Below are 27,212 nucleotides of genomic sequence, written 5' to 3'. Positions count from 1 at the left end.
GCCAATTAATTTGGCCTAACCAACTCGTAACTTCAGAAACCATCATCTTTGAGAAAATGTAGCTAAATAAAAGAAAAATGTGAGATTTAGAATTAACCTTATAAACTGGGCATAGCAAGACCCCACATTAAGAAATTTGGCAAGAAGATCACGAGTCAAATTAATGGCCTGCCACAGAATAAGACAGTGCTTCATGACCTTTAATTTGTGCCAAACTACCTTATGGTACTTCAACTTATCTGCTGAAATGATGGACAAGTAGAAATTTTTCGCCTTAAATTTCCCTGAACTACTAGCAGCCAAGAAAGCATGCTTATCGATGACATCTCTAAGCTTGACAAATTCTCTAAAATACCAACATCTATTCGAACTCGTCGTAAAGAGCCAAAAGTCTTGATTCTTCGTATAGATACTATTGATCCAGCGAACCCAAAAGTAGTCTTGCTTTGTGAAAATAGCACAAATATGTTAGGCCATTTTGTAGATATTTTTTACATGTTTGCAAATAATTTTTTTAAATTTTGTATAATATATTTGTCACTAATTAATTTCATTGTGAATTGTGATTTTTTTTCTTCTTAAAAATTACACAAAAAAAAATGTGTAATTTTTTTTCCAAATATAAAAAATGTTACATCCTAATAAATAAGTACTTATTTTTTATTTACAGTTTTATGATTTTAATTTTAACAACTCAACTTTTAAAACTTCAGTTATCAAGAAAAAATAAAAACATTCTATTTTTAAGTGTCAAAATTACAAAACTATGGTTCTTAGCAGCAAACCCCAAATTATATCAATAAAATAAAAATTACAAATGAACAAGACATAACAAGTAATTATTTTTTTTTTATTTCACATTTTTATGATTTTAATTTTAATAACTCAACTTTTAATAATTCAACTATAAAAAAAAAAAGACTTAAAAATTCTATGTTTAAGTTTCAAAATTACAAAAGTATGGTGCTTAGCAGCAAACCCCAAATTATATCTGTTTACCAAGATTTTCAGAAACCAAATATTTAAGAGCTTTAACAAATTAAATAAACGACTAAGTGAATGAGAATGAGATTTTTTCGTGGTTCAGGTGTTAATGAACCTTAGTCCACGAGTCAATGTATTTACCTATGAGGCTTTTTATGTATTACAGATAGGGTTTTACCACGTTAAGAACCCTAGTTCTTGCTATAGTATTTTTGTTGGGAATATTTTACCAGGATCTAGATTTACTAACAAGTATGTTGAATTAACATCCTAAATATGGATTTTTTAAAACAATGAAATAAACACATAAGGGTTTAAGAAAACCTTACATTGATTGCAGTGGAATATAATAACTCCTTCCGTTGAAGATCTCTAGCCCTTGATTCCTTTCTGTAGCAGAGCATTATCAAGATCTGAACCTGGATCTCTTTCTCTCTTTCGAGTTTGGTTACCACCGTCTTACTCACTATGATTGAGTACTTGACTTGCTATGTGTGGGCATGGCACTCATTCACTCAAGGTTCGAATGTGGAAGAACAATGAAGGAGGTGAAATCACTAAGGAAGGAACTCTCTCATCTAGGTTGGTTGAATAGTCAAGTTGACATTAGTTGGATGAGTGAGAGCATCATGTTCCTTTTATAGTGTTTCAACTAGGGCTTAGGGCTGAATTATATGAATTAAAAAAGAATAAAATATTAGGCAAACATAACATCATGGCCGTACACGATAATGGGACCACTTTCTAATTACAATTTTGGCACTTTATTTCAACCACTTATTCTTCTTTTAATAATACCATATTTTTCAATTCAATCCTATAAATACCAAAACTATTTATTTAATAATTATAATTAATTATCAAATAAAATTGTCATTTATGTAATTTATTAATTAGACCATACAAAGTCTTTTAATTAATAAACTGACCCCGAAACCTCTTCTCTTCACAATGAAGCCCTTGCCTAATAAAAAATCTTAAATAAGACATAGTCTAATTTTAGAATTATAATTGATTAATTAAAATCAATTAACTGAGTCTGCAAGTAGTATTATCTCAACTAGTGAGGGGACCATGGGCCTATATAACCGAGCTTTCAATAAGTAGGTCTAGAATTCATCAACCAAATTCCCTACTTATTAATTTTACCTTGCGCCACTATAGATTTGGAATTGAATACACTCCCAGTTATATAGAAAGCTCTATATGTACCACGATATAGATACGTTATGATTATCCATTGTTACAATCCTAATAGTCAAAGATCATCTATAGATGATCTACACTGAATAAGGACAAATTTACCGTTCTACCCTTCAATGTATTTTATCCTTAAAACACTTAGCTACCTATAAATGATATTTCAGTAAACTAATATAATTACTGAAATGAGGCCTCAATCATTTATCTCTATTCAGTCAAGCTCGAAAGAAATAATCTTTTCACTTCTAAATACCTATAGAAGCTATAAATTCCATATCTATGATCAGCGCGCCCACTAAATTGAACTACCTTGTCCTTAATCTGTATGTCACGAGAAGATCCAATTGGTCGACTTTAACGAACAAATTGAAGAACATTAATAATACAACTAAGTTGAACCTAACCATATCAAGATTAAGATCCATAGACCTAAGATCAACCATTGATATTGACTTAAAAAGATATAACAGAAACTTTATGATATCTTATCCAATATCAATATCGGTCTCTTCCAATGTATACTCCATACATCCGATACTGGTAAACTTTGCCAATGCCCTCTAAAGGACATAACACTTATCCAAGGTGTAAGTATACTTTATCCCTAATTATCATGTCTGTCTAAATCCAGTGAATTGACAAATCATGGGAATTAAACTTTTAAACATATAATCATGATTATATTCCACTGTGCTGACGACACTATAATCATGAACAAATATATATGTTCTGGACTTAATAGAATTTATACATTAAACATAATCATGAAATAAATCATGTGAACCATGCAACATAAAAGAGATTTATGATCTTATATTAATTAGTAAATCTGATTATATTGAAATGGTTTTATTTAGGGCACAAAACCCAACAAACTCCCACTTGCACTAATATAAAACAAAAAGTGCATTTCAAATAATCTCAACACCTTGATATCCAGATCAAGTGTAGTATGTAGTATTCTCTCCGTAATAGGATCTGACAGGTTGCATTCAATACAACCTTTCTCCGTCATTACATTTCTTAATCACAAAATCCTGTATAATGTGAAATTCCTTTCTATATGTCTACTCCTCTAGGGATACTGGATTCTTTACTTTTTGGCAACTACTTTTGTATTATTCAGGAAGTAACACTAGTCGTTAATTAATTATTGGTACAATACGAAAAACTGTATAGAACTTTCCATAGATTGAATAAGTATCTTTCCTGCAACTTTAACATCCAGTCTCACTGGTAGAGTTAGAGATTCCAGACCAATTTTTATACTTCTCCAAAATCACTGCTCCACCCCTAGAGTAATCACCATCTCATCAATAGACTTTCTAGCATCAAGCAAGTCTAGAAACTTGATTTGGTGTAGTCTAAGAGTATTAAAATACCACCCTTATCGACTAACATATAGTTCCTCTTCTTGATCTTAAGCTTTACTTAATTTCCTTCCAGTGTTCACTTCCTGGATTAATCTGATACCTACTCATTACTCCCACTCAACAATAAGTGTCTGGTCTAATGCATAATAAAAGCATATGTGAGACCTCTCACAGTTGATCCTAAGGAATTCTTTCCTTGGCTTTTATCTTTTTTGGAATAGTTAAAACTTTTCCCTAGATAAATGAAATATATGTCTAGAAGTTGAAAAGCTTCTATAGATTGCCATTAGAGGAGAAAAAAAATGCTCCAACAACTTACAAAAGTAAGTTGCTTGCACTAGAGTAATTAAATCACCACGTATACCATAAGCCATCGGTTTAGATAAACTTAAACCTTTAATACTAGGAACAAGATGTTTTGTTAAGTCCATTGAATAGACTTATTTTCAAAATTTCCCTTCTTGTCCTTGTAATAGAAAACTTTTAGGTTATTCCATGTGAATGGTTTTAACCATAGTTCTCTTGGCTTTTCTTCTTAGTTCCTTATTCTGACTATCCATTACTTGTTTAAACTAACAATGGATTTTCATCACAAGTGTCTCCCAAGTCATAATAGGGTGAGTTCCTTAAAACTCTCCCACTAAGAACACTAATGGTCTTAACCTCATCGGTTGTGTCAAGACAACAGAGGCAGTGGGACCATCTTATATCAAATAAGATGATAGAACAATATGGAATCAAAATAAAAAATATCTCCTCTACTTTGATACTTTATTTCAGATTTAGTCATATTCTTAGAAAAGTAGTATTTGTTGAAACAAACACTTTCTTATCTTAATGACCATAGGATGGTCCACCCCTGATCACTTAGAATAGCTATCAAACATGCAAACCTTAGTTAACAACTCTAGCTTTTCTGAAGATCACGATTAGGACATCCATGAATCTAGTAATGGTTTACACTAAGGTGGCATTTGGTTGGAGGTAATGAAAACAATGGAATAGGAATATGAATGGTAATGGAATGAAATAAGAATAGGAATAGGATTAGGTTGTTTGGTTAGATTTATGGAATGAATAATTGAATACATATTCTTATGTTTGGTTGACTATATAATGAAATGGAATGGAATAAATTAATTTTGAACAAAAATACTATTATTTTTAAAACATGATTAATAAATTAAATTAAATATATTCAACTTATACATATATTTTTTAAAAAAATTGATATGTATTAAAAAGAATTACTATTTATTTAAAAAATATATATTATAAAAAAGAAAAACTATATAATCACATGAAAATTTTAAACTAAACATTTTAATTTTTTAATTAATAAGATCAAACATTGTCCATATATAAAATTTCACTACAAAAAATATAAGTATTCATGTCCAATACCCATATTTATGCTTAAAACAATTGTTTGCAAAATTAGGAGCATAACACATTACACCAGATCTAAAAGATTATAATTTGTATACTACTGAATGTCAAAGGAAATATAAATTGTCCTGCAAATTGCATTAGATCAAAGTGAATAAACATGATCTTTCTAACTTTTTCCCGAGCTGTGTACTAAAGAGAGCTATTAAAAAGAACTCTCGCCAATTCATCCTTCTCATCATCTGGGACACTGAAAATGTAAGAAACCAAAGCATTATCTTGCATAATCATGCGATCTACCTTATGACGTTGAGCTGTAGTAAGTGTAGTGGTCCTTTCTAACTCTTTCTCGAGCTGCATATGCTTTTCATTCAAGCCAATAGCTTTACTCAAACGAATTGAAGCTTTTTCAATTACCTCTGCGATAATACAAGCTGATTGTGTAAGTGCATTTGAAAGTTCTTCATGATTTGCAACTTTCCTTTTCTTCTTTGAAGACCCATCTGATTGAGTGTGAGATTGAGCACCTCTTGTTGCATCTGAAACAGACATAGATTCCACTTCATCCACATTATTAGCATTGCTGAAATCATCTTCTCCAAGTGTAGTGTTTTCCTTTTTAGCTTCAAGTTCTTCAACAACATCTGTTACAGTCTCTGCATGTTTTCCAGTTGCACGATCTTTGCCAAAAACTGCACACAAGTCGTCATACCAAGGGAATGACTTGATCTTGAATGGGGCTGCTTCCTTATGACTCTGCGTGTATACAAAATAAACACCAATAAGTCTCACTACATAACCTATCTTTTACTTCACATATCTCTAAAGTATATATACAAAAGTATTTTATAAGAAGTCCCAAACATTATGCCAAGTCAAAAAGTATTATAATAGAGCATATATAAACATAAGTACCTGCAAATATGCTTCCCACACTGATTTTTCTGCAATTACAATTTTTCTATTACTGTCCCATCCAAACCCGCTACAAAGGTTCAGTCAACATTTCATGTACTATTTGAAAATGAGTCTTCAAAGTTTTCATTCTAGACTCAATGTGTGGCTTAGCTTGTATGTCACATCCAAGCATTCACTCTTTTAGTTTCATCTCAATAGCTCTAAGATAACCTGGCTTGAAGTTTCCTTTAGCTTTAAACTTTCCTTCATTATTTAGCTCCATAAGTGATTCAATCAAGTATTTGTCTTCATCTTCACTCCAAAATCTTTTATTTTGTCCTGGACCTCTTCCTTTTGAAGTCTCCATGCTGAAATAAGGAATCAAAATAATGTAAAACTAAAAACTAGAATTGAAATGTTAAACTTGAATGAAAAATAAAGCTATTCAATATTAAAGAAACAATGTAAATTGATATACATAATAATAAAAAAACATAAATTCAAAGATAAATTTTAATGTTGTGAATTACACGACCAATCAAATAAATTGGCATAGCCAAGTGAAAACAAATATAAAACCTAGATAAACATTGTGCATTTAATCTAAGAAAAAAAATTACCATGCTCTCCTACGTTCCCTCCATTTACTATACTTGTAATATCCCGATAAGCCTAATAGTAAATAATTAGGGTTTGTATTTTTATTATGAGTTAATAAGGTAATAAGTGAGAGTATGATCCTACTAATTTATTTCAGTATAAAATTTAAATTTTGCTATAAGTGAGTAAATAATCGTAGTTTGTTAATTACAGAGATTTATATAGCATGTGTAAATGTAATATGAGCTATATGTGGAATAAAAATATTTTGAAGTTTGGCGACCTTGGAGACCCGATTGGAGGCCGAAAATGTCACAACAGTTTTAGTTAGAAATATTGATGGGACTATTGGGATAAATTGATTTTAGAAATACCAGCGTCTTTTGGGGTACTCGGAGTTGGCCAATTACCCTAGAAATAGAAGTTTTTTAGTGGCTAAGAAATAATAAGATAATTATTAATAATAAATTTTTTTATTAATATTATATTATTATTAAAATTTTAACTTTCACGCTGATGAAAGTTTATATATATGTATATTATATAAGTTATATCAAAAACAATATAACGAAAGAACGAACGAAACTCTCGTTCTCCCTCCTTTGATAAAACCTTCTTCCCCTATATCCATTTTCTACGACTTTCAATCCAAAACTTAGCGATCTAAGCTCCGGTAGTAGTAGGATAGAAAATCCTTGAAGGGGAAAAGCTTAAGGTATGGTTTAATTTCGTTTTAAGTTTAAAAACAATTAGTTTCGTATGAGAGTTTTGTGAATTAGAATAGTTATGAAGGTTCTGAACTTATAGAATTTTTCTCGGGTAGTCATGGGACTAGTTCCAATATTTTCTTGTTGAATTTGAGGTGATTTTGAGTTAGAAATCGAGTTTGGAACTTTTTAAAGCTTAGTCCGAACTTTAATGACATTTTTCATTTAAGGGGTCAATTTTTATTTCTGTTATGTAAGGATGGTGATATTTATGGTAGTAGCAGGATAGAAAATCCTTGAAGGGAAAAGATTAAGGTATGATTTGATTTCGTTTTAAGTTTAAAAACAATTAGTTTCGTATGGGGGTTTTGTGAATTAGAATAGTTATGAAGGTTCTGACCTTATAGAATTGTTCTCGGGTAGTCATGAGACTAGTTCCAATATTTTCTTGTTTAATTTGAGGTAATTTTGAGTTAGAAATCGAGTTTGGAACTTTTTAAAGCTTAGTCCGAACGTTAATGGCATTTTTCATTTAAGGGGTCAATTTTTATTTCTATTACGTAAGGATGGTGATATTTATGGTAGTAGCAGGATAGAATATCCTTGAAGAGGAAAAACTTAAGGTATGGTTTAATTTCGTTTTAAGTTTAAAAACAATTAGTTTGGTATGGGGGTTTTGTGAATTAGAATAGTTATGAAGGTTCTGACCTTATAGAATTGTTCTCGGGTAGTCATGGGACTAGTTCCAATATTTTCTTGTTGAATTTGAGGTGATTTTGAATTAGAAATCGAGTTTGGAACTTTTTAAAGCTTAGTCCGAACGTTAATGGAGTTTTTCATTTAAGAGGTCAATTTTTATTTCTGTTACATAAGGATGGTGATATTTATGGTAGTAGCAGGATAGAAAATTCTTCCGAATCGATCGCTTACGAGATCGTACAATGCATCCTGGGGCCAGCTAGGCTCCCGAGCGTACGATCCCCTGGGGGACAAGAAGGCCTTTATTGCTTTAGTAACCGGTTTATTTTATTCTCGTTATGAAAAAAGAAAAGCTCGTTAGGAAGCATGTTAGTAGCTAATGGTTAAATTTCGTTTTAAGTTTAAAAACAATTAGTTTCGTATAGGGGTTTTGTGAATTAGAATAGTTATGCACGTTCTGACCTTATAGAATTGTTCTCGGGTAGTCATGGGACTAGTTCCAATATTTTCTTTTTGAATTTGAGATGATTTTGAGTTAGAAATCGAGTTTGGAACTTTTTTAAGCTTAGTCCGAACGTTAATGGCGTTTTTCATTTAAGGGGTCAATTTTTATTTCTGTTATGTAAGGATGGTGATATTTATGGTAGTAGCAGGATAGAAAATCCTTGAAGAGGAAAAGCTTAAGGTATGGTTTAATTTCGTTTTAAGTTTAAAAACAATTAGTTTCGTATGGGGGTTTTGTGAATTAGAATAGTTATGAAGGTTCTGACCTTATAGAATTGTTCTCGGGTAGTCATGGGACTAGTTCCAATATTTTCTTGTTGAATTTGAGGTGATTTTGAGTTAGAAATCGAGTTTGGAATTTTTCAAAGCTTAGTCCAAATGTTAATGGCGTTTTTCATTTAAGGGGTCAATTTTTATTTCTATTACGTAAGGATGGTGATATTTATGGTAGTAGCATGATAGAAAATCCTTGAAGAGGAAAAGCTTAAGGTATGGTTTAATTTTGTTTTAAGTTTAAAAACAATTAGTTTCGTATGGGTGTTTTGTGAATTAGAATAGTGATGAAGGTTCTGACCTTATAGAATTGTTCTCAGGTAGTCATGGGACTAGTTCCAATATTTTCATGTTTGATAGAGTATTGACCTATCATGTTGGTCTCATGGCAAAAGAGCCGGAGTATGACAGCAATGTATGACCTGGACACGTAGCAGGATATTTGTCAATAGTTCCCTATGAACGTTTTCATGGCAAGAAGGCTCCATGTCGGACATGGCAAGAGTTCGCATGAGATTGCGCTTATGTATGATCGAGTCCGTCGACTACATGTTCATGTGTAGGTGGACCGTGAGCGAGCGCATGAGATTGTACATGCTCTGGCGTTAGCCCCGGAGCGTACGATCTCGGATAAAGAAGGCTGAATTTTTGTAACCGGTCGTGACGACTTTTAATTTTATGTAATAGTTAAAATGCTTAAAACTTTTGTAAATGATTTTATAAATCGGGATCCCGAGTCTTTTGTAATATGGTTTATAAGTTTAATTAAAAAGCAAAATTTTAATTAATCACGTTTTTCCATAAACCTCGTTGATTAGCAACGAGCTGCACAGTACGTTTAAAAATCACGTAATACGCCTAAGGTAGTTAGGGTGTTACAGAAATCGAGTTTGAAATTTTTTAAAGCTTAGTTCGAACGTTAATGGCGTTTTTCATTTAAGGGGTCAATTTTTATTTCTGTTATGTAAGGATGGTGATATTTATGGTAGTAGCAGGATAGAAAATTCTTAAAGAGGAAAAGCTTAAGGTATGGTTTAATTTCGTTTGAAGTTTAAAAATAATTATTTTCGTATGGGGTTTTGTGAATTAGAATAGTTATGAAGGTTCTGACCTTATAGAATTGTTCTCGGGTAGTCATGGGACTAGTTTCCATATTATCTTGTTCAATTTGAGGTGATTTTGAATTAGAAATCGAGTTTTGAACTTTTTAAAGCTTAGTCCGAACGTTAATGGCGTTTATCATTTAAGGGGTCCATTTTTATTTCTATTACGTAAGGATGGTGATATTTATGGTATTTGTAGGATAGAAAATCCTTGAAGAGGAAAAGCTTAAGGTATGGTTTAATTTCGTTTTAAGTTTAAAAACAATTAGTTTGGTATGGGGGTTTTGTGAATTAGAATAGTTATGAAGGTTCTGACCTTATAGAATTGTTCTCGGGTAGTCATGGGACTAGTTTCAATATTTTCTTGTTGAATTTGAGGTGATTTTGAGTTAGAAATCGAGTTTGAAACTTTTTAAAGCTTAGTCCGAACGTTAATGGCGTTTTTCATTTAAGGGGTCAATTTTTATTTTTGTTACGTAAGGATGGTGATATTTATGGTATATATGCGTCCTGTGAAGTTTGGAGTGATTTGGATAAGTTTTGGTAGTGTTTCGGTGAGTGCGAAAATTGGGATTTTCGAGTTGTATAGTTTTTAGAAATTCCCAAGAGATCAGAAATTGTATTTTTGTCCTAACTTTTGACTCGGGTGTCTGTTTTTGACATTCTATATACCGTTTTGAAGCTTTCGACGAGCTCTAAAATATGGTGTATGTTTTAGAGCCAAAATATAAGTTTTATTTTAGTGTATTTATACCGTGGAGTTTGGTAGAAAACCTTAGATTGTCTTATGTGAATATTAAGCAGTGTTTTGAGATAAACACTTATTGGTTTATCGTTATTGTGACATAGGATCGAGATAATCGGTGATAGTTCTCCATTTGCTTTGACCAAAATATATGCACCTAGATTAAAGGTAAGAAAAGTATATTGTACTGTATAGTACGTTGTATGTAATACAATTAATATTGTTATGGATTGATTAATATTGAGATATAGTTAATATTGTTATATAATGAAAAGACTAATTGGTTGAGTAATGATAATGTGATAATATTATGCATATGATATATGGGGTCACCTGATTAGGTGATACAATTTTCCTAACGACGTACTAGGCATAAGTACGGGCGTCAGTGATATATGATGAGTACCGAGTGTAGGTACGGGCTCACCTGATTAGGTGATGCAATTTTCCTGGCGACGTACTGGACGTAAGTACGGGCGTCAGTGATATATGATGAGTACCGAGTGTAGGTACGGGCTCACCTGATTAGGTGATGCAATTTTCCTAACGACGTACTGGGCGTAAGTACGGGCGTCAGTGATATATGATGAGTACCAAGTGTAGGTACGGGCTCACTTGATTAGGTGATGCGATTTTCCTCGCGACGTATTTGGCGTAAGTACCAGCGTCAGTGACATATGATAAGTACCGGATGTAGGTACGAGCTCGTCTAATTAGACGATGCAATATATCGGTACCAGATTGTGGCACGGGCGCACCTGATTAGGTGATGCAATTGTATGATATATGGGTGCAGGTTTTTTGGCACAGGCTCACCTGATTAGGTGATGCAGTTATGCGACATATGGTGCCAGGCTATGGCATGGGCTTGCCTGATTAGGCGATACAATATAAGATTATCAAATTAAAGCATCGACTTGCCTGATTAGGCAATGTGATGTTATGAAGATTGTTGCTTTATGAGGTAACATGTATATTATTTATATGATTAAATGAATATGAATTCCATTATTGGTATAATAGTTTTGTATTACCAAATATCTGTATACTGATGTTTATTCATGGCAGATGCCAGTAGTAATTTGGATTTCATCTTATGAACAATGTGTGATGGTTTGATTCTTATTGTGTATGAATGACAATATTCAAATAATAAACTATATGATTGTTATTATTACTTTTCTTGTTGAGTCCTTGTGACTTATGGGTGCTATGAGGTGTAGGTAAAGGCAAAGAAAAACTAGATCAACCATGAGGTGGCAGTCTTCTCTAGCAATGTACATATTGACCTCACCGGCCTGCGTGCCGAGTAACCAGGAGTTGTTTTCGACTAGCTGTATTTGCTGTGTATTTTAATTTTATGTTTAAATGGTTGTCGTATATATTTCTTTAGCAAACTTTTTATAACAGGGATTCCCAGAACACACTTTTTATGCCGTTATAATGTCTGTTATTAGTGTTTTATTTGAGTCAAGTTTTTAATATTATCAATGTTTTTAATAATTAATTATTCTACTAGTATAAAACTAGTTTATAAAATCATATACGTGGCGTCCCTATAGATTAGGCCGTTACAATACATCTCATGTGCTAAATTATTTCTAAACGTTGTCCACTCTTCAGAAGCTTGAATACTTCTTATGGATCCATCAACATCTTCTTCATCTCGACTGTTAATCTCATTCTCTGAATGCATATAAGTATTATCAGTAAGTATTTCTCTTCTAATAAAATTGTGAAGCAAACAACATGCCAAAATTATTCGATTTTGAGTCTTTATTAGATAGAATGACAGACTCCTAAGAATTTCCCATCGATTCTTAATTGTACCAAAACATCTCTCAATGGCATTCCTAGCAGATGGATGCTTCATATTAAAAAATTCTTGTGGATTTTTAGGAGGATTTCCATCTTCCCATTGGTTGAGGTGATAACGTTGGCCTCGATATGGAGCAAGAAATCCCTTACAATAAGTATATCCAGCATCTACAAGGTAATAATAACCTAAAATAAAATAAAGATGGGAATTAAGTTGTCTCCTAAATGAGCTACTAATCAAAAATAAAAATGTACAATCTAAAACACCAAGCTTACCATTTGAAACACATGTACAAACTATTTGTTCTACGTATGGCATCACGTAAAACTCTACCATCTACTGCAGAGCCTTCCCAACCAGGTAACACATATATGAATTGCAAATCTTGGGAGCATACACCTAAGACATTTTAAGCTATTTCACCTTTTTGAGTACGATATTTTGGTTTATCATTCCTAGGTACTCTCACTCTAATATGAGTTCCATCGAGTGCTCCTAAGCAATTCTACCATATCATAAACAAAGTTTTTCTTATTACTATTTCAAACAAATAAACTATTTCCACCTAAACCATTTTGATTCAAGAAATATATATTATACCTTGAACCATTTCAACCTCTCATCTGTTGAATTTTCAAGAACAGATTCAGATCTTTTCAATAACTCTTCATGTAGCCAAATGATTGAATGTAACACATTATGAAAATATTTACAAATAGTCTCACCCGATCTCATAAATCGAAATCTAACGACTCTGTTTTTCACATGATGAGCAATTACATTTAAAAATATAGCCACTTGTTCATCTACTTGTAAATAGTTAGATGCTTTTAACCCACCCCTAGTTTCAAGCATTATGCATAAAGTGCTAAATGCTTTTCTATTCATCTTAAGTTGATCAAAACAAATGACATCACTCTCATAAGCTATTTGATGCACAATTTGCCTATTGACAAAAATATCAAGTATGTATAATTGTCTTCCAAAAGAGCTTGATTCAATACTGTGCTCAATAATTTTTTCCTATAATTTAAAAAACCATTGCACAACATGCAATACATTCATCCAATACATATAAAGAGTAGTCATGATCTTATTTTTTCTCAAAATTTGTCTTTCACTTACAGTTAAGCGAGTCATTGTCCTACAATGACAATCATTAAGCAAAAGAAACTTACCATTGTTAGAATTTATAAAGAAACTTTCCACCAAGAGAGATAAGAAAAGACCAAGGGAATAAGGGATACTATAACATTAACCTATAGGAACTAACTATCATTTTCATAGGAGGCCTTTCCAATTCCAAGTAGTATTATCAAGATAAGGACATATGAACGGGGTATTAGATGAGTGTCTTTTAAATTAGGAACACTTCCAGTACAAGTCAAGAAATTAGTAATTAAATAATTTGACACGTTTGTTTGACCATGTAATTTTTTTTTGTGTAACTAGTAAACATTAGTTGTTCATATGTAATTACCGACTTTCAAACACACACTCAAATCAATGGTATGAGATGAGATAGACTACTGACATTCTTATGCAAAGTAATCAATTATTTTTACTCATCTTAAATGGTTATTAATAACATGAATATATGATCCAACAATTTATCATGTTTAACAACTCATCTATAAGAATAAACATGAGAAAAGTTGTAACATAAATTTGTGCTGAAAAACCAAGTTTTCATTAAGTAAACTAAAGCTAATATCATCACCAACAAAGAAAAAAACCATTAAAAAAACCCAATTCTCAAACATGATCAAAAACCCCATTTCAGAAATCAGAACGCTTGAGTAGAATTGAAATTTAGAAAAGAAGAATAAAAACAAAAACAAGAGCAGGGTGTAAAGAGATTAATTAAGAGTCATAATAACACCATTCAAAATAACCTCTTTGTTAAATCCTAAAGCTTTCTTAGATATGTCATGAGCACAAACATTTCATTCTCTAGGAACATAACAAAGGAAACATTAGGAAATTTAGACAAAGAAAGAGATACATTATAAATTAAATCTGCCAAAGATGATTTATCATTCCAATTACACTTCACCTTATTAACAACAACTTGACAATTGGTCTCCACCAAAGCAATAAATGTATTCTTCATCTTGTTTTACACTTAATTTTTATTTTTATTCTTCACTCTTTTCTTAACCACCATTTTATATAATTGCCATTAAAAAACTCAAACAAAAAAACATAATAATATATTATGTGATAATATTAGATTTACTGAGAGTCACACCTTACTCTCACAGTCATAAAATCAGACACATGGAGCCCAAAATATCATGGTAGCTTGAAACAAAATCAAACAGAACAGCATGAAAACAATCAGCGAATAAATCAACAGTTAGGAAAATGAATGCATTTTAAAAGAATACATCAAACGTCAGATAAATGTTGGAGAAATTGATCAATATTTTGTATTAACTCCAATTGGTCAACAAATCTCAAACAAAAACAAAATCAATATTTTTGCAACTACAAATAAATCAAAATATAACCACGAATCAGTGAAGTAAAGCATTTTATTTGAAGAAAAGCAACTTGAATCCTTCCTCCTCACCAGTTAGAGAAAAATAAGTAACAATATCAACTACCACCAAACCAGATAATGAAGAGAGAGAGAGAGAGAGAGAGAGAGAGAGAGAGAGAGAGAGAGAGAGAGAGAGAGAGAGAGAGAGAGAGAGAGAGAGAGAGAGAGAGAGAGAGAGAGAGAGAGAGAGAGAGAGAGTGAAATAAATTACCTCTGGCAACACTACCACCAATCAAGGAAGCCCGACACTTGTAGCGTGAGTCTGATCAAAGAAGACAGCCACAAGAATGGTATCAACGGAGGTTAATCTTCAGTTTGCTAGGGTTAGGGTTTGTTGGGCTTGGCCCATGGCTAGAGTAGAAGAGAGATAAGTAGTGGAATGAAATTATAATTCCACCAAATAAAAAATGGAAAAGTAATTTTGTTTGTTTGGGGGAATAGCATTAATATGGAATTCTTTTCCAAAATTGTTATTTTCCAACCAAACAAAAGAATCAGGCCCATTAGTATTCCATTCCATTCCTTTCTGGCGCATTACCATCAACCAGACGGGCCATAAGTATACAACCATTCTATCATTCTAAAATTTTCCTATCACTAGGGTATATCCCTAGAAGGACTTAGGCAACTGCTAGTAACTAATCATAAACCGTTTACTTTCATCAATATGCAATCTGAATTTCTAGGGAGGTAAGTTTGGATACAATTTGAAGTTCAACTTAATGATCTTTGAACTGCATATCTACCAAATATTTCTCCACCCCTATTAGTTCGCAAGATCTTTAACCACTTACCTTAGTGTTTTTCAACATTGCTAGAAATTCATGAAATTCTCAAACATTTCAAATTTCTTTGCATAAGGTAAAATCTAGAGTGATCGTCTTAAGAACATAACGAAAACTCATGTCCACCCCTGAATGTACATCCATATTCGAATACAGATGATCCTACTTTCAAGTGGATATAGGCATGTTGACTCTTTGCAGAGAATGATCTTGTCAAAACAACTATGAACAAGATGCAAATGCCATAGATATATTAAATTGTGGTTGTGGTCTTTTGATGACTTAGGTCTAGTTACGGCAAAGAGTACTTAGAATAGTCCAAGTGGATCCTGGTCACAGAATACAAAACTCAAATTCCGTACACAAACATACAGTTTGAATCCATTGACAGAAAATGGATATTAATTTGTGAAAGTCATACTGTATTGTATTCAAGAAACTGAAATTGAAAATTTCAATTTGGAATCTAAAATTTAAAGTCAAAGAATTAAATTTATACCAAGTATACAATGAGTGATTATTATCTCTTGGACTACCACTACTAATCTAACTCTAAGTCTAATTTGCCTAAAGTAAGTATATACAAGTAGGAGATTTTCTAAGATTGAGGATTTATATCATTTCGGGATTATAGTCATCTGCGCCATTCAATTTCATAGAAGAAAATAGGATGACATCATAAGCAGATAATTTATAATCCATCCATGATATACTTTTGAAGCAAATTCTAAATGAAAAAGCTAAAGAGGAATAATTAAAGGATAATTTTGAATAAAATAAGAATCCAACGATGTCCCGGTAGGAGAGAGTCAAAGTCATTCTTATTTTATATATCTCTTCATTGTTTCATATTGTAAATACTAGTCTAAGTTGTCATCTTTGGATGAACAACTAGATGTTGCATTTACAAATATTTATCTATCGAGATCTAACACTATTATGTTTGTCTAATGGATGATAATTCTTTAGGATTTGTCCCATTAAAAACAACAAGCAAAGTTAGACCAACAATGAAGATTCAAAATTATATTACAATTAATAACATAAAACAACATGGTTCAATATAAATTTATACACAATTCAGAAATTATCAAGCATTTAGCAAGTAACAAAGACACGTGAAAATACAAAACAAGAACACCTTAAATAATTTCCAAGGTTTCCAAGAAACTGATACAGTGTCTCGGTAAGCGAGAGTCAAAGATATCATTCATTGAATAGAGTTGTCAGCTCATCTAAAATGGACACCATTCTAGCAACCTTTTATTCGATGAAAACAAGAATCCAATGTTGTCCCAGTAAGCGAGAGTCAAGATTATTCTTATTTTATGAGCTTCCACCAGTGTTTCATACTTTGTAAATTTATCTCTATGTAGTCACTGTAGGGAAGAGTCTAATTGAGACAAAAACTTACAAAATACTTATCTTTTGAGATCTTTACAGTGTTAATTGTTTCAACGAATAACCATCCATAAGGGGGACGAAGTCTAGTGTCTCGAGGTTATATTGAAAATAATTAACCATGTAGGACCAACAATGGAGATCGAATATCCTTATAAGTAAAGCTCGTTATTTTAAAGAGTTGTATTTTCAATTGATACTTATTTTAATTTATTTATTTAATTAAAATTACTAATTTAGATTAATCTAAATATAATTTTTACTTTAATATTTATAAAATTATATCCTAAGAAGATCTGAAAAATAAAAATTTATTTTCTGTCCTTAATGTTAATTTTCCAATAAATATTATAAAAATTACTTAATTTAAGTTGGTCCAAAATTAATTGAAATTAGTTTTAAACTCAAATTTAATTTTCTATAAATATATATGACCAAATTTGAAATCCAATGTATTTAAAGCAATACATTTTTGAAATTCTATTTAAAATAAAATAAAATAAAAAATGGAAAAAATTATTCTAATTTATGTTCCTCTAAAATAAATTAAATTAATTTTCAACATAAATATAATTTTTCTATTTAATAAAATATCTTAAGAAAAATATCAAATATTTAAGTGTCTAGAACAAAATCAACTTAAATATTAATTTTCTTATTTAATTAAATATATATAGAAAAATACCAAAAGTCTACCTAGAAAAAATCTATCTAGATAATTCATAAACTAATTACTTATTTTCTAATTAAAATATATTATATTTTAGTCTATTTATTTTAATTAAATCATTAATGAAAATTACTTGATTTTAGTTGATCTAAAATTAATTAATAAATTAATTTTCAACTTTAATCTAATTTTCAAAGTTGAAAAATTTCAAAATATCTACATTTAAAAATGTAATTCGAAAATTTATGTAAAAAAATGATTCTTAAAATAAAATAAAATATACTCTGAAAATTATTCTAATTTAAGTTTATCTGAAATTAAAAAATTTCCAGCTTAAATATAATTTTCTATTTAATTAAATTCATGAAAATAGAAACAATTTAGAATCTAAAATAAAATCAACTTAACTATTAATTCTAATTTAATATCTAAGAAAATATTCTAATAAGTTTGTCCAAAATTAATTAACTAATTAATTTTCAACTTAAATATATTTTGCTTATTTAATAAAATCTCATAAAATAGAAACAAATAATTAAGTATCTTCAATAAAATCAACTTAATTATAAATTCTAATTTAAGTTCTAAGAAAAATATCCTAATCTAAGTTGGTCTAAAATTAATTAACCAATTAATTTTTAAATATATTTTTCTACTTAATTAAATATTAGAAAATATAAATTAGTTACAAGAAATAATTATTTAGAATATTTCATTAAACTAGGTGTGTTTTTCTAAATTAATTTTAAAATAATCCAATAAAAAATTAATTTCATATATTTTAAAATTAATTATGTTGCTAATTAAGTTTTAATTAGGTTAAACCAGTATAATTAGCCTAATACAATTATTTAAATAAGGCAAATGGCCCTTCACAATTGGGATTGTTCATGTGAGGGAGGACTGGGTTAAGTATGTCATACCCACTACTAATGGCCCCCTAACTCTCACACAAGACCCAAAGGAGAGGAATTTAACCTTTCATTAAATAATTTTTATTCATTGAATAAGCCCAATACTAATTGGACCTAAATAAAACTATCAAAAGGGAAAATATATATAAATAAATGGGCTTCTTATATGCATCTAAGCCTAAAAGCAAACATATAGGCTCACACAGGTCAAATTAATTTGGATGGGCCCTATCATGTTTAGGGTTGTTAAAACAACCTTAAATATCTTTTTAGAAATTTAAAATTCAAAAATAAAACTAATTTAAAATATCTAGGTTTATTTGAATTATTTTATCAAATTAAATTAAATATCTAATAAGATAAATGATTTGAAAATAACTACATAAATATTTTTAATATCATTTTCTAATCTTATAATTTAATAAAATTAAAATAACAAAATAAACTAATTTTAAAATAGATATGGTTAGAAAATTATTATTTTAAGAATAAAATAACAAACAAAAAATAATTATCCTAATTATATGTCAAAATATCTCAAATTAAGCATTGTTCAAATTTCTACAAAAATATCTAGTTTATTTAAATATTTAAAATACTATTTATAAATTTTTAATAAGTAAAATGATATAAAATATTATTTTTCTAACTTATAATTTATAAACAATTAAATATTTAACAAAATAACCAATTTTGAATTTGAAAATATAATGGTTAGAATATCAATAAAAATATCTAGGTTAATTTCAAATTTAATATTATTTAATTTATCATATAAGATAATTTTAATATAATATTTCAAATTAAAAGATAAGGATATCATTTAATTTAAAATATTTTATCTTATAATTAAAAAATATATAAATATTAAAGAAATTAACAAATTTTTAAAATCTGACCATAATTAAAAAATAAAATAAAATAATCAATTTTTAAATTTAAACCTCAAAATATCAAAAAATTAATAATAATGTATTAAAAATAAAATATTATTAATTTAAAATTGATATTTAAGTTTAAATATATTAAAAATAATATTTTATTTTGATTTTTAGGGTTTGAAATCAAGAAAATTCGAAATTGGGGAAATATCCCAAAAAATTTGGATTTTTATGCCCTAAATAAAATCCATTTCAATATAATCAGATTTACTAATTAATAAAGATCAGAAATTGCTTTTATGTTGCATGGTTCACATGATTTATTTCATGATTATACTTAATGTATAAATTCTATTAAGTCCAGAACATATGTAAATATGTATATATTTGTTCATGATTATAGTGTCGTTAGAACATATGTAAATATGTATATATTTGTTCATGATTATAGTGTCGTCAGCACAGTGGAATGTAATCATGATTATATGTTCAAAAGTTTAATTCCCGTGATTTGTCAGTTCACTAGATTTAGACTAGCATGATAATCAGCGATAAAGTATACTTACACCTTGGATAAGTGTTATGTCCTTTCCAGGGCATTGGCAAAGTTTACCAGTATCGGATGTATGGAGTATACATTGGAAGGGACCGATATTGATCTTGGATAAGATATTATAAACTTACCGTTATATCTTTCTAAGTCAATATCAATGGTTGATCTTAGGTCTATGGATCTTAATCTTGATATGGTTAGGTTCAACTTAGTTGTATTATTTATGTTCTTCAATTTGTTCGTTAAAGTTGACCAGTTGGATCTTCTCGTGACATACAGATTAAGGACATGGTAGTTCAATTGAGTGGGAGCACTAAACATAGATATGAAATCTATAGCTTCAATAAGTATTTAGAAGTGAAACGATGATCTCCTACGAGCTTGGCTGAATAAAGATAAATGATTAAGGCCTCATTTCAATAATTATATTAGTTTACTAGAAGTATTTTTTATAGGTAGCTAAGTGTTTTAAGGATAAGATACATTGAAGGGTAGAATGGTAAATTTGTCCCTATTCAACGTAGATCATCTATAAAGGATCTTTGACTATTAAGATTGTAACAATGGATAATCATAACGTATCTATATCGTGGTACATATAGAGCGTTCTATATAATTGAGAGTGCTATTCAATTCAAAATCTATAGTGGCGCAAGGCGGAATTAATAAGTTAGAGAATTTACTTGGTGAATTGTAGATCTACTTATTGAAAGCTCAGTTATATAGGCCCACCGTCCCCTCACTAGTTGAGATAATACTGCTTGCGGACTCAGTTAATTGATTTTAATCAATCAATTATAATCCTTAAATTAGACTATGTCTTATTTAAGAATTTTCACTAAGCAAGGGCTTAATTGTGAAGAAAAGAGGTTTTGGGGTCAATTTATTAATTAAGAGACTTTTCATGGTCTAATTAATAAATTACATAAATGATAATTTTATTTAGTAATTAATTATAACTATTAAATAAATAGTTTTGGCTTTTATGGGATTGAATTGGAAAATATGGTATTATTGAAAAGAAGAATAAGTGGTTGAAACAAAGTGACAAAAATCTAACTAGAAATTGGTCCATTAAGTGTACGACCATGAAGAATTTTTTGCCCAATATTTTATTCTTTTTTAATCCATATAATTCAGCCCTGAGCCCTAGTTGAAACACTATAAAAGGAACATGATACTCTCACTCATCCCCTTGATGCATTCAACCAAATCAAACTTAGTTTTCTATGTTAGACAACTAGTAGATGAGAGAGTTCCTTCCTTAGTGGTTTCAGCCTCCTTCATTGTTCTTCCATATTCGAACCCATAGTGAATGAGTGCCATGCCCACACATAGCAAGTCAAGTACTCAATCATAATGAGTAAGACGGTGGTAACCAAACCCGAAGGAGAGAAAGAGATCCAGGTTCAGATCTTGATAATGCTCTAAGACAGAAAGGAATCAAGGGCTAGAGATCTTGAACGGAAAGAGTCATTATATTCCGCTGCAATCAATGTAAGGTTTTCTTAAACCCTTATGTGTTTATTTCATTGTTTTAGAGAATTCATATTTAGGATGTTAATTCAACATACTTGTTAGTAAATCTAGATCCTGGTAAAATATTCCCAACACACACAACACATCAAGAGAATAAACAACATGTACATCACTTGGATACCTCATAGCCTCAAAATTTTGAATCTAATTGTCTCCCTATCAATTTCCATGGTCAAAGTCCCCTCATGCAGATTAATCTTTGTTCTTGCAATTTTCATAAATGGCCTTCCCAAAAAAATCACAGTGGAGCATGGATTGGATTCATCTTCCATATCAAGATCATAGAAGTCTACTAGAAACACCAATTCATTGACTTGAACTAACACATCTTCAAGAACACCTCTAGGATAAGCATTCGATCTATAAGCAAGTTGAATAATTATTCCAGTTTTTCAAGTGGACCAAGATTCAAATAATTGTATATGGAGAAAGGCATGACATTTATAGAAGCTCCCAAATACAACATACACGGTTTAATCCTTTTATTGCCAATAGTGCAAGGAATAGTTGAAGCACTAGGATCCTTACATTTTGGAGGAAACTTCTTTTGTAGTACTGTAGAAACATTCTCCCACACACTAACTTTTTCATTACCCCTCAATTTACGCTTATTAGTACATAGTTCTTTCAAAAACTTGGCATAACATGACGCTTGTTGTAATGTCCTTGCTTCAAGCCTCCATTGGACCTTCCCCCACGAAGTAATTACTCTTATACACGGGTACGTCACTCTGGCTACTTTTTGGACTGATGACTGTCCCTAGAGACCAACAAGAATGTTTCTAGCGTGCTTTGTCCTCACTCGCACACTTCATGAGAAAACTTCCTAGGAGGTCACCCATCCTGAAATTACCCCAGGTCAAGCATGCTTAACTATGGAGTTCTTTCGTGATGTGCTACCAGAAAACAAGATGCACCTTATTGATATAGGTAGTACCAATCAATCCACTTAAGCCATCTTCAACTATGTAGTCCCATACCTACAAAATCTATGAATCATCACACTTGACCTTCCCCAAGCGATGTGGGATTGCACAACTTACTCGATATTTCCCCTTACAGATCATGAGATTACTGACTGTCAGACTTGTTTAATAGCATCAAGAAGAGGAATATTCACCTCCACCTTGCGGAATGTATCAAGAATTCTTGTTGTTAACTTTTTCCTTTTTTAGTCTTCTTCAATCTTCTTGAGAAAGGTGGTGGTGTGACCACAATAGGCCTTGGTTGTGAAGGGTTGGTTGGCTTTGGTGACACTATTTCATCAACTGAGCTATCAACTTGTGGTTGTGGTGGCAGTGTATTTGGTATTGGATGATAGGTCGATCATATTGATTTCCACTTCTCAAAGTTACCGCACTAGCATTCTCCTCGGGATTCTTCTTAGGTTGTGAGGGAAACTTATTAAAAAATATGAGCTTCCAATCTATTATAAGATGCTGAGAGTTGGCCCACTTAATTCTTTAGACTTTTCAATGAGGCTTCAGTTATCTATTGGAACCTTAGAGTATTTGGGCAAGGCATTAATTAAGTCTTCAGTAGAGGGTTTGGCGTTTGATGGTGGTGCAACTTGTGGTGCTTGAGTTTGTCTCGATTCAAAATTTTGTGGAGGCCACTGTTGAAAGTTGAAACTAGGTTTTGTAGGTGTAGACTGTGGATCATTTTGTTAATTGCAATAGCAAAGATTTAGATGATTCTGCTAGCTAGGTGTGTAAGATTGTGAAAAGGGTTCTAGTGTAACCGACTTAGTTGATCAGGAGAATTACCTACAATGTTCATATCCTCAGTCTCTCCCTCAAATAATGTAGGACAAGTATCAATTGCATGGCCCATGGTTTGACAAATCCCACTAGGTCTCACTTGTTGGCCTAAAGCAAGTTATTGTACCACGAAGGTTAATTAAGCTAATTGCTGACTAAGTTGGTCCTCAACGGGTTTTCTCACTTCATTAACCTGTCGTGATGAAGGATTAGGGTCTCAACAAATGCCAAACTATTTGCATTGGCAGCCACGTTTGAAATTAAGCTTCTAGCTACTGCAGGAGTCTTGTCTACCGGTGCACCTCCACTGGCTGCATCAATCATTCTCCTATCCAATGGTAGCAAGCCCTTCAAAAAAGTATTAGATAAGGAGTTGTTCACTTATTTGGTGATGAGGAAAATTAGCACATAACCGCTTGAACCGTTCCCAATATTCATATAATGACTCTCCTGTAACCTGCCTGATACCACAAATTTCTTTTTTGTTGCTTCCAATAATACAATTTTCATGTCATTCCATGTCTCAATATTACCAAGTGGAAGATAGTACAACCATTGTATAGTTGCATCCTCCAATGAGAAGGGAAAGACCCACGAGTTGATTTTCTCTTCAGTCACTGAAGGAGGTTTCATAATAGAACGAACAATATGAAATTCTTTTAAATGATTATTAGGATCTTCATTGGGAAAACCATGGAAAGACAAAAACAAGTGAACGAGGCTTATTTCAGTTCAAAATTAACATCCGAAGGTGGATAATGGATGCACAATGGTTGTTGATCAAGATCTGGCACGACCAACTCTTTCAACGTCTTGTTTTGAGCCATGGTCTTGTGATAATTGGTTGAATCATTAGAATCAAACTTGTGATCAGCTGGTAATGGCTCTTTGACAGGACCAAGACGTTAAAAGAGAGGATTATTGGTGATAGTCTTTGATGAGCGAGAAGTAGATGATGACTCAAGATAGTACTATACCCTTGATAGTCTCTTTGGAGTATCGTCTTCACTAGACATGTACACCTGAGAATGCCAAAGTGAAAACTAGTTAGTAAGACAAAAATTAAATAACACAATAGTATTCGACAACAGTGCCAAAAATTTGATGCGTGTCATATGCTGTATCAAATTTACTAATTAATTTAATTCCAATACTTCCAATTATTTAAGTATAAAAGCAAGTACGGGTTGATCCCACGAGGACTATGTTTACTCTATTATTCAATAATTAAAAAGTAATAAAAATGGAGATTGTTTTTATTTTTTTTAGAACAAAATTAACAAATAAAATTAAGAAAATAAATAAAATGCGATACTACGATATTCAAGAAATAGTTAAAGGTTAATCTCCACCCTCAACAATCATCCTTACCTACTAATAACGAATGATATTTAAATTTTCCAATCATATTATTAATCCAGCAGACAATGCTAAATCAGACAAGTATCCCAATCTCCCTATTACAAGTAATCAAGGCAAAGTGCTCAATAATTAACTCTTTTAACTAAGCAATAAATCTATTAAGCATAAAATTACTTTTCCCGACGCTCGTTCTCAATCTCCATCTCTAACCTGAAGGCTTCAACAGCAAGCTTGGCCACTTCTTAGTTCCTGATACCAAGCAAGCGCTCTAGGCCATTATTTAGGTCTTGGGTTTTTCTCAGGCAAGTCTGTGTCTTGACATGCACGTCCCTCTCCGTCTGAATCTCGATCTCCTTAGCCTTCAACTTCTCCTAGTGAACTCTGGAAGAGCCCTTGGCTCTAGCATGAGTAAGGCTAAACTTCAACATGGCCTAAAATGAAAAGAAAAACCATGTTATAAGTAAAAGAAAACCTGTCCAGCCAACCCCTTAATGGTGCACATCTAGCTGGCCAGCCTCCCATTGATGCAACCAAAGCTGGCCAGCCCTTTAGTGGTGCACACCTTGCTAGGCAGCCCCTGCCAATGCAACAATTTAAGTAAATCAAATATAAAACTTACATATGATATGTCTTGGAGGGCTCTGGATGTCAAGCACTCCAGTTCCTCATCCTCAAGCTCTTGGAGCTCTCCGTCAATGATAGGCAAAGTCCTGCCAATATAGTTTCGAGCAAACTCAGCAATCATCGGACTGGTGGATGAATAGGCCCTCCGGCCAGACTTTTGGCCCCCTTGCCTGTAGTTCTACGTGGGGGTAAAGATCTCCTCGAAGGAGGGTCCATAATCATCGACTGATCAGCCAGAGCATGCCCTGGAAAGGGGGAGGCAATGGGGACTGAGTGGCATTAGAAAACCTCGTGGTTCGGGCCACCTTGGCCTAAGGATGACCTGAAGAAGCACTACTAGAAGGCTCCCCTACTAGATCCCTCATCCTAGAATCCATGCCTTCAAAAAGAAAGTATTGAAGTTAGAATACAAGTTTTAAGTATTGAATGCAAGAAAAAGTAAAGTTGGTACTATCAACTACCATCTGAGAGGCAATCATCCTCGGAGGAGAAATCATTTGAGCTGCTATCATTAATGGCTGCCTTGCCCTTGCCTCTAGAAGTAGGTGGGGGGCAAGCAGACCTGGCAAAATTTTGGCCTCTAGGCCTAATAAACAAAGAGGCATCACCAATAATACCTCCGCATGCCAAACGCTGTTGGAGGGCCCTGTCCCTCTTATCCATGGTCTTGGTAAGCCTGGTGACGAGAGCATCATCATCTGAATCAAGTGTATGTCTTTCCTCCAGGCAAGTCTCCTCTGCTAGTAGAGCATCATCTAGGCCTCCAAACAGGCCCACAGCTCCCTCAACACCAGACACAGGAGGATACAAGCCATACCTCTAAAAGTTTGCTTCACAAGCCAACTTGAGTATGTTACTCCTCTCAGCAGGGAGGGACAAGATGTAATTAGCTTTATCCCTCATCTGGAGAGTGGGAATAGAGCGTATGTAACTTGTCACCCTTTAGAAGCGGTGATGGACTTACGGGATGTCGCATGCAATGAAGTAAGTCATGGAGTATCCTCCAACCTTTAACAAAGCTATGCTATTAGTGTTGCCCAACCACTGGTAGCCTAGCTAGCTAAAGTAGAAGTATCCAAACTGGCCTTGCCTCGAAACGTACTTCAGCTGAAAGAAGTATTCGATCTCATAAGGAGAGGGCTAAGGCCAGTCCAACACTGCTGTTATCCCAAATTTTGCACTCTGACAAGGCATCACACGATGGTGACACGTGGAATAAACTTTATATATCTGTTCGCACGAGATATGCCGAACAGAGCATCGCATATAGTCGCCCAGACAAAGTCTTCTTGGGTGGGTAGTGAGCAATCCAAACAGCACGCCAACACTTAGCAGTTTCAACACTCACATCGTGAGTCACAGAAGAAATCCCTATAATTTTGGGATCATATCATAGAGATATGGCAAGCTGTCCAAATCCCTTGATCAGTGTATTCTGCATTTAATATGCGATCCTGCAATTATATCTATTGTAATCAGAAGGGACACTCTTCCCTCAAAACTTATAGCCCTATAAATAGTGATCTACTCTCACTAGGCAGGGGATCGAAAAACTTATCTAAGAATTCATATTCAGAGATATTATTGCAAGAGCTCTAGGAAAAGGAATAATTATATTCTTTGTTCTTAAGTCAATACAAACTAAGGGAAGTAGGCTATTACTGAATTGCTCGGGGCCGAACCTCTATAAAACTCTTGTGTCTTTATTTATTTCATTATATTACATATATACTATACTACTTGTAATTTACAATCAAGACTCATTGTCATTGACCAAAAGCGAGGTCAACATTTTGGTGCTTTCATTGAGAGCAGAAACACAGGATCGCTCTTTATCTAAAATCTAATCATAAACACGATGGTGGTACAAACTCGTAAAGGC

At 32.2% G+C, this 27,212-nt stretch overlaps 1 protein-coding gene across 1 annotated transcript; it reads right to left on the bottom strand.

The window, feature by feature from the left end:
- Positions 1-5,141: 5,141 nt before the first annotated feature.
- LOC133031392 (uncharacterized) lies at positions 5,142-13,436 on the bottom strand. The gene is made up of 8 exons (XM_061104877.1): positions 13,422-13,436; positions 12,897-13,319; positions 12,720-12,801; positions 12,275-12,481; positions 12,058-12,163; positions 6,044-6,214; positions 5,865-5,934; positions 5,142-5,705 (listed from the first exon to the last, which is right to left on the bottom strand). The coding sequence occupies exons 1-8, from the start codon at positions 13,434-13,436 to the stop codon at positions 5,142-5,144; spliced, it is 1,638 nt and encodes a 545-aa protein (XP_060960860.1).
- Between the last annotated feature and the right edge of the window lie 13,776 nt (positions 13,437-27,212).

Source organism: Cannabis sativa, chromosome 9 (assembly GCF_029168945.1).
Source record: "Cannabis sativa cultivar Pink pepper isolate KNU-18-1 chromosome 9, ASM2916894v1, whole genome shotgun sequence".
NCBI classification, from domain to species: Eukaryota; Viridiplantae; Streptophyta; class Magnoliopsida; order Rosales; family Cannabaceae; genus Cannabis; species Cannabis sativa.
The sequence above is the reverse complement of the archived record's forward strand: the minus strand, read 5'-3'. Positions and strand labels throughout refer to the sequence as shown.

Bases quoted from the DNA above. Each gene is read 5' to 3' on its own strand.
- LOC133031392 (XM_061104877.1), bottom strand. The intron at 12,802-12,896 runs GTATAATATATA...ATGATATGGTAG, and splicing joins AGAGGTTGAAATGGTTCAAG to AATTGCTTAGGAGCACTCGA. The intron at 5,706-5,864 runs GTACTTATGTTT...GTATACACGCAG, and splicing joins TGTGGGAAGCATATTTGCAG to AGTCATAAGGAAGCAGCCCC.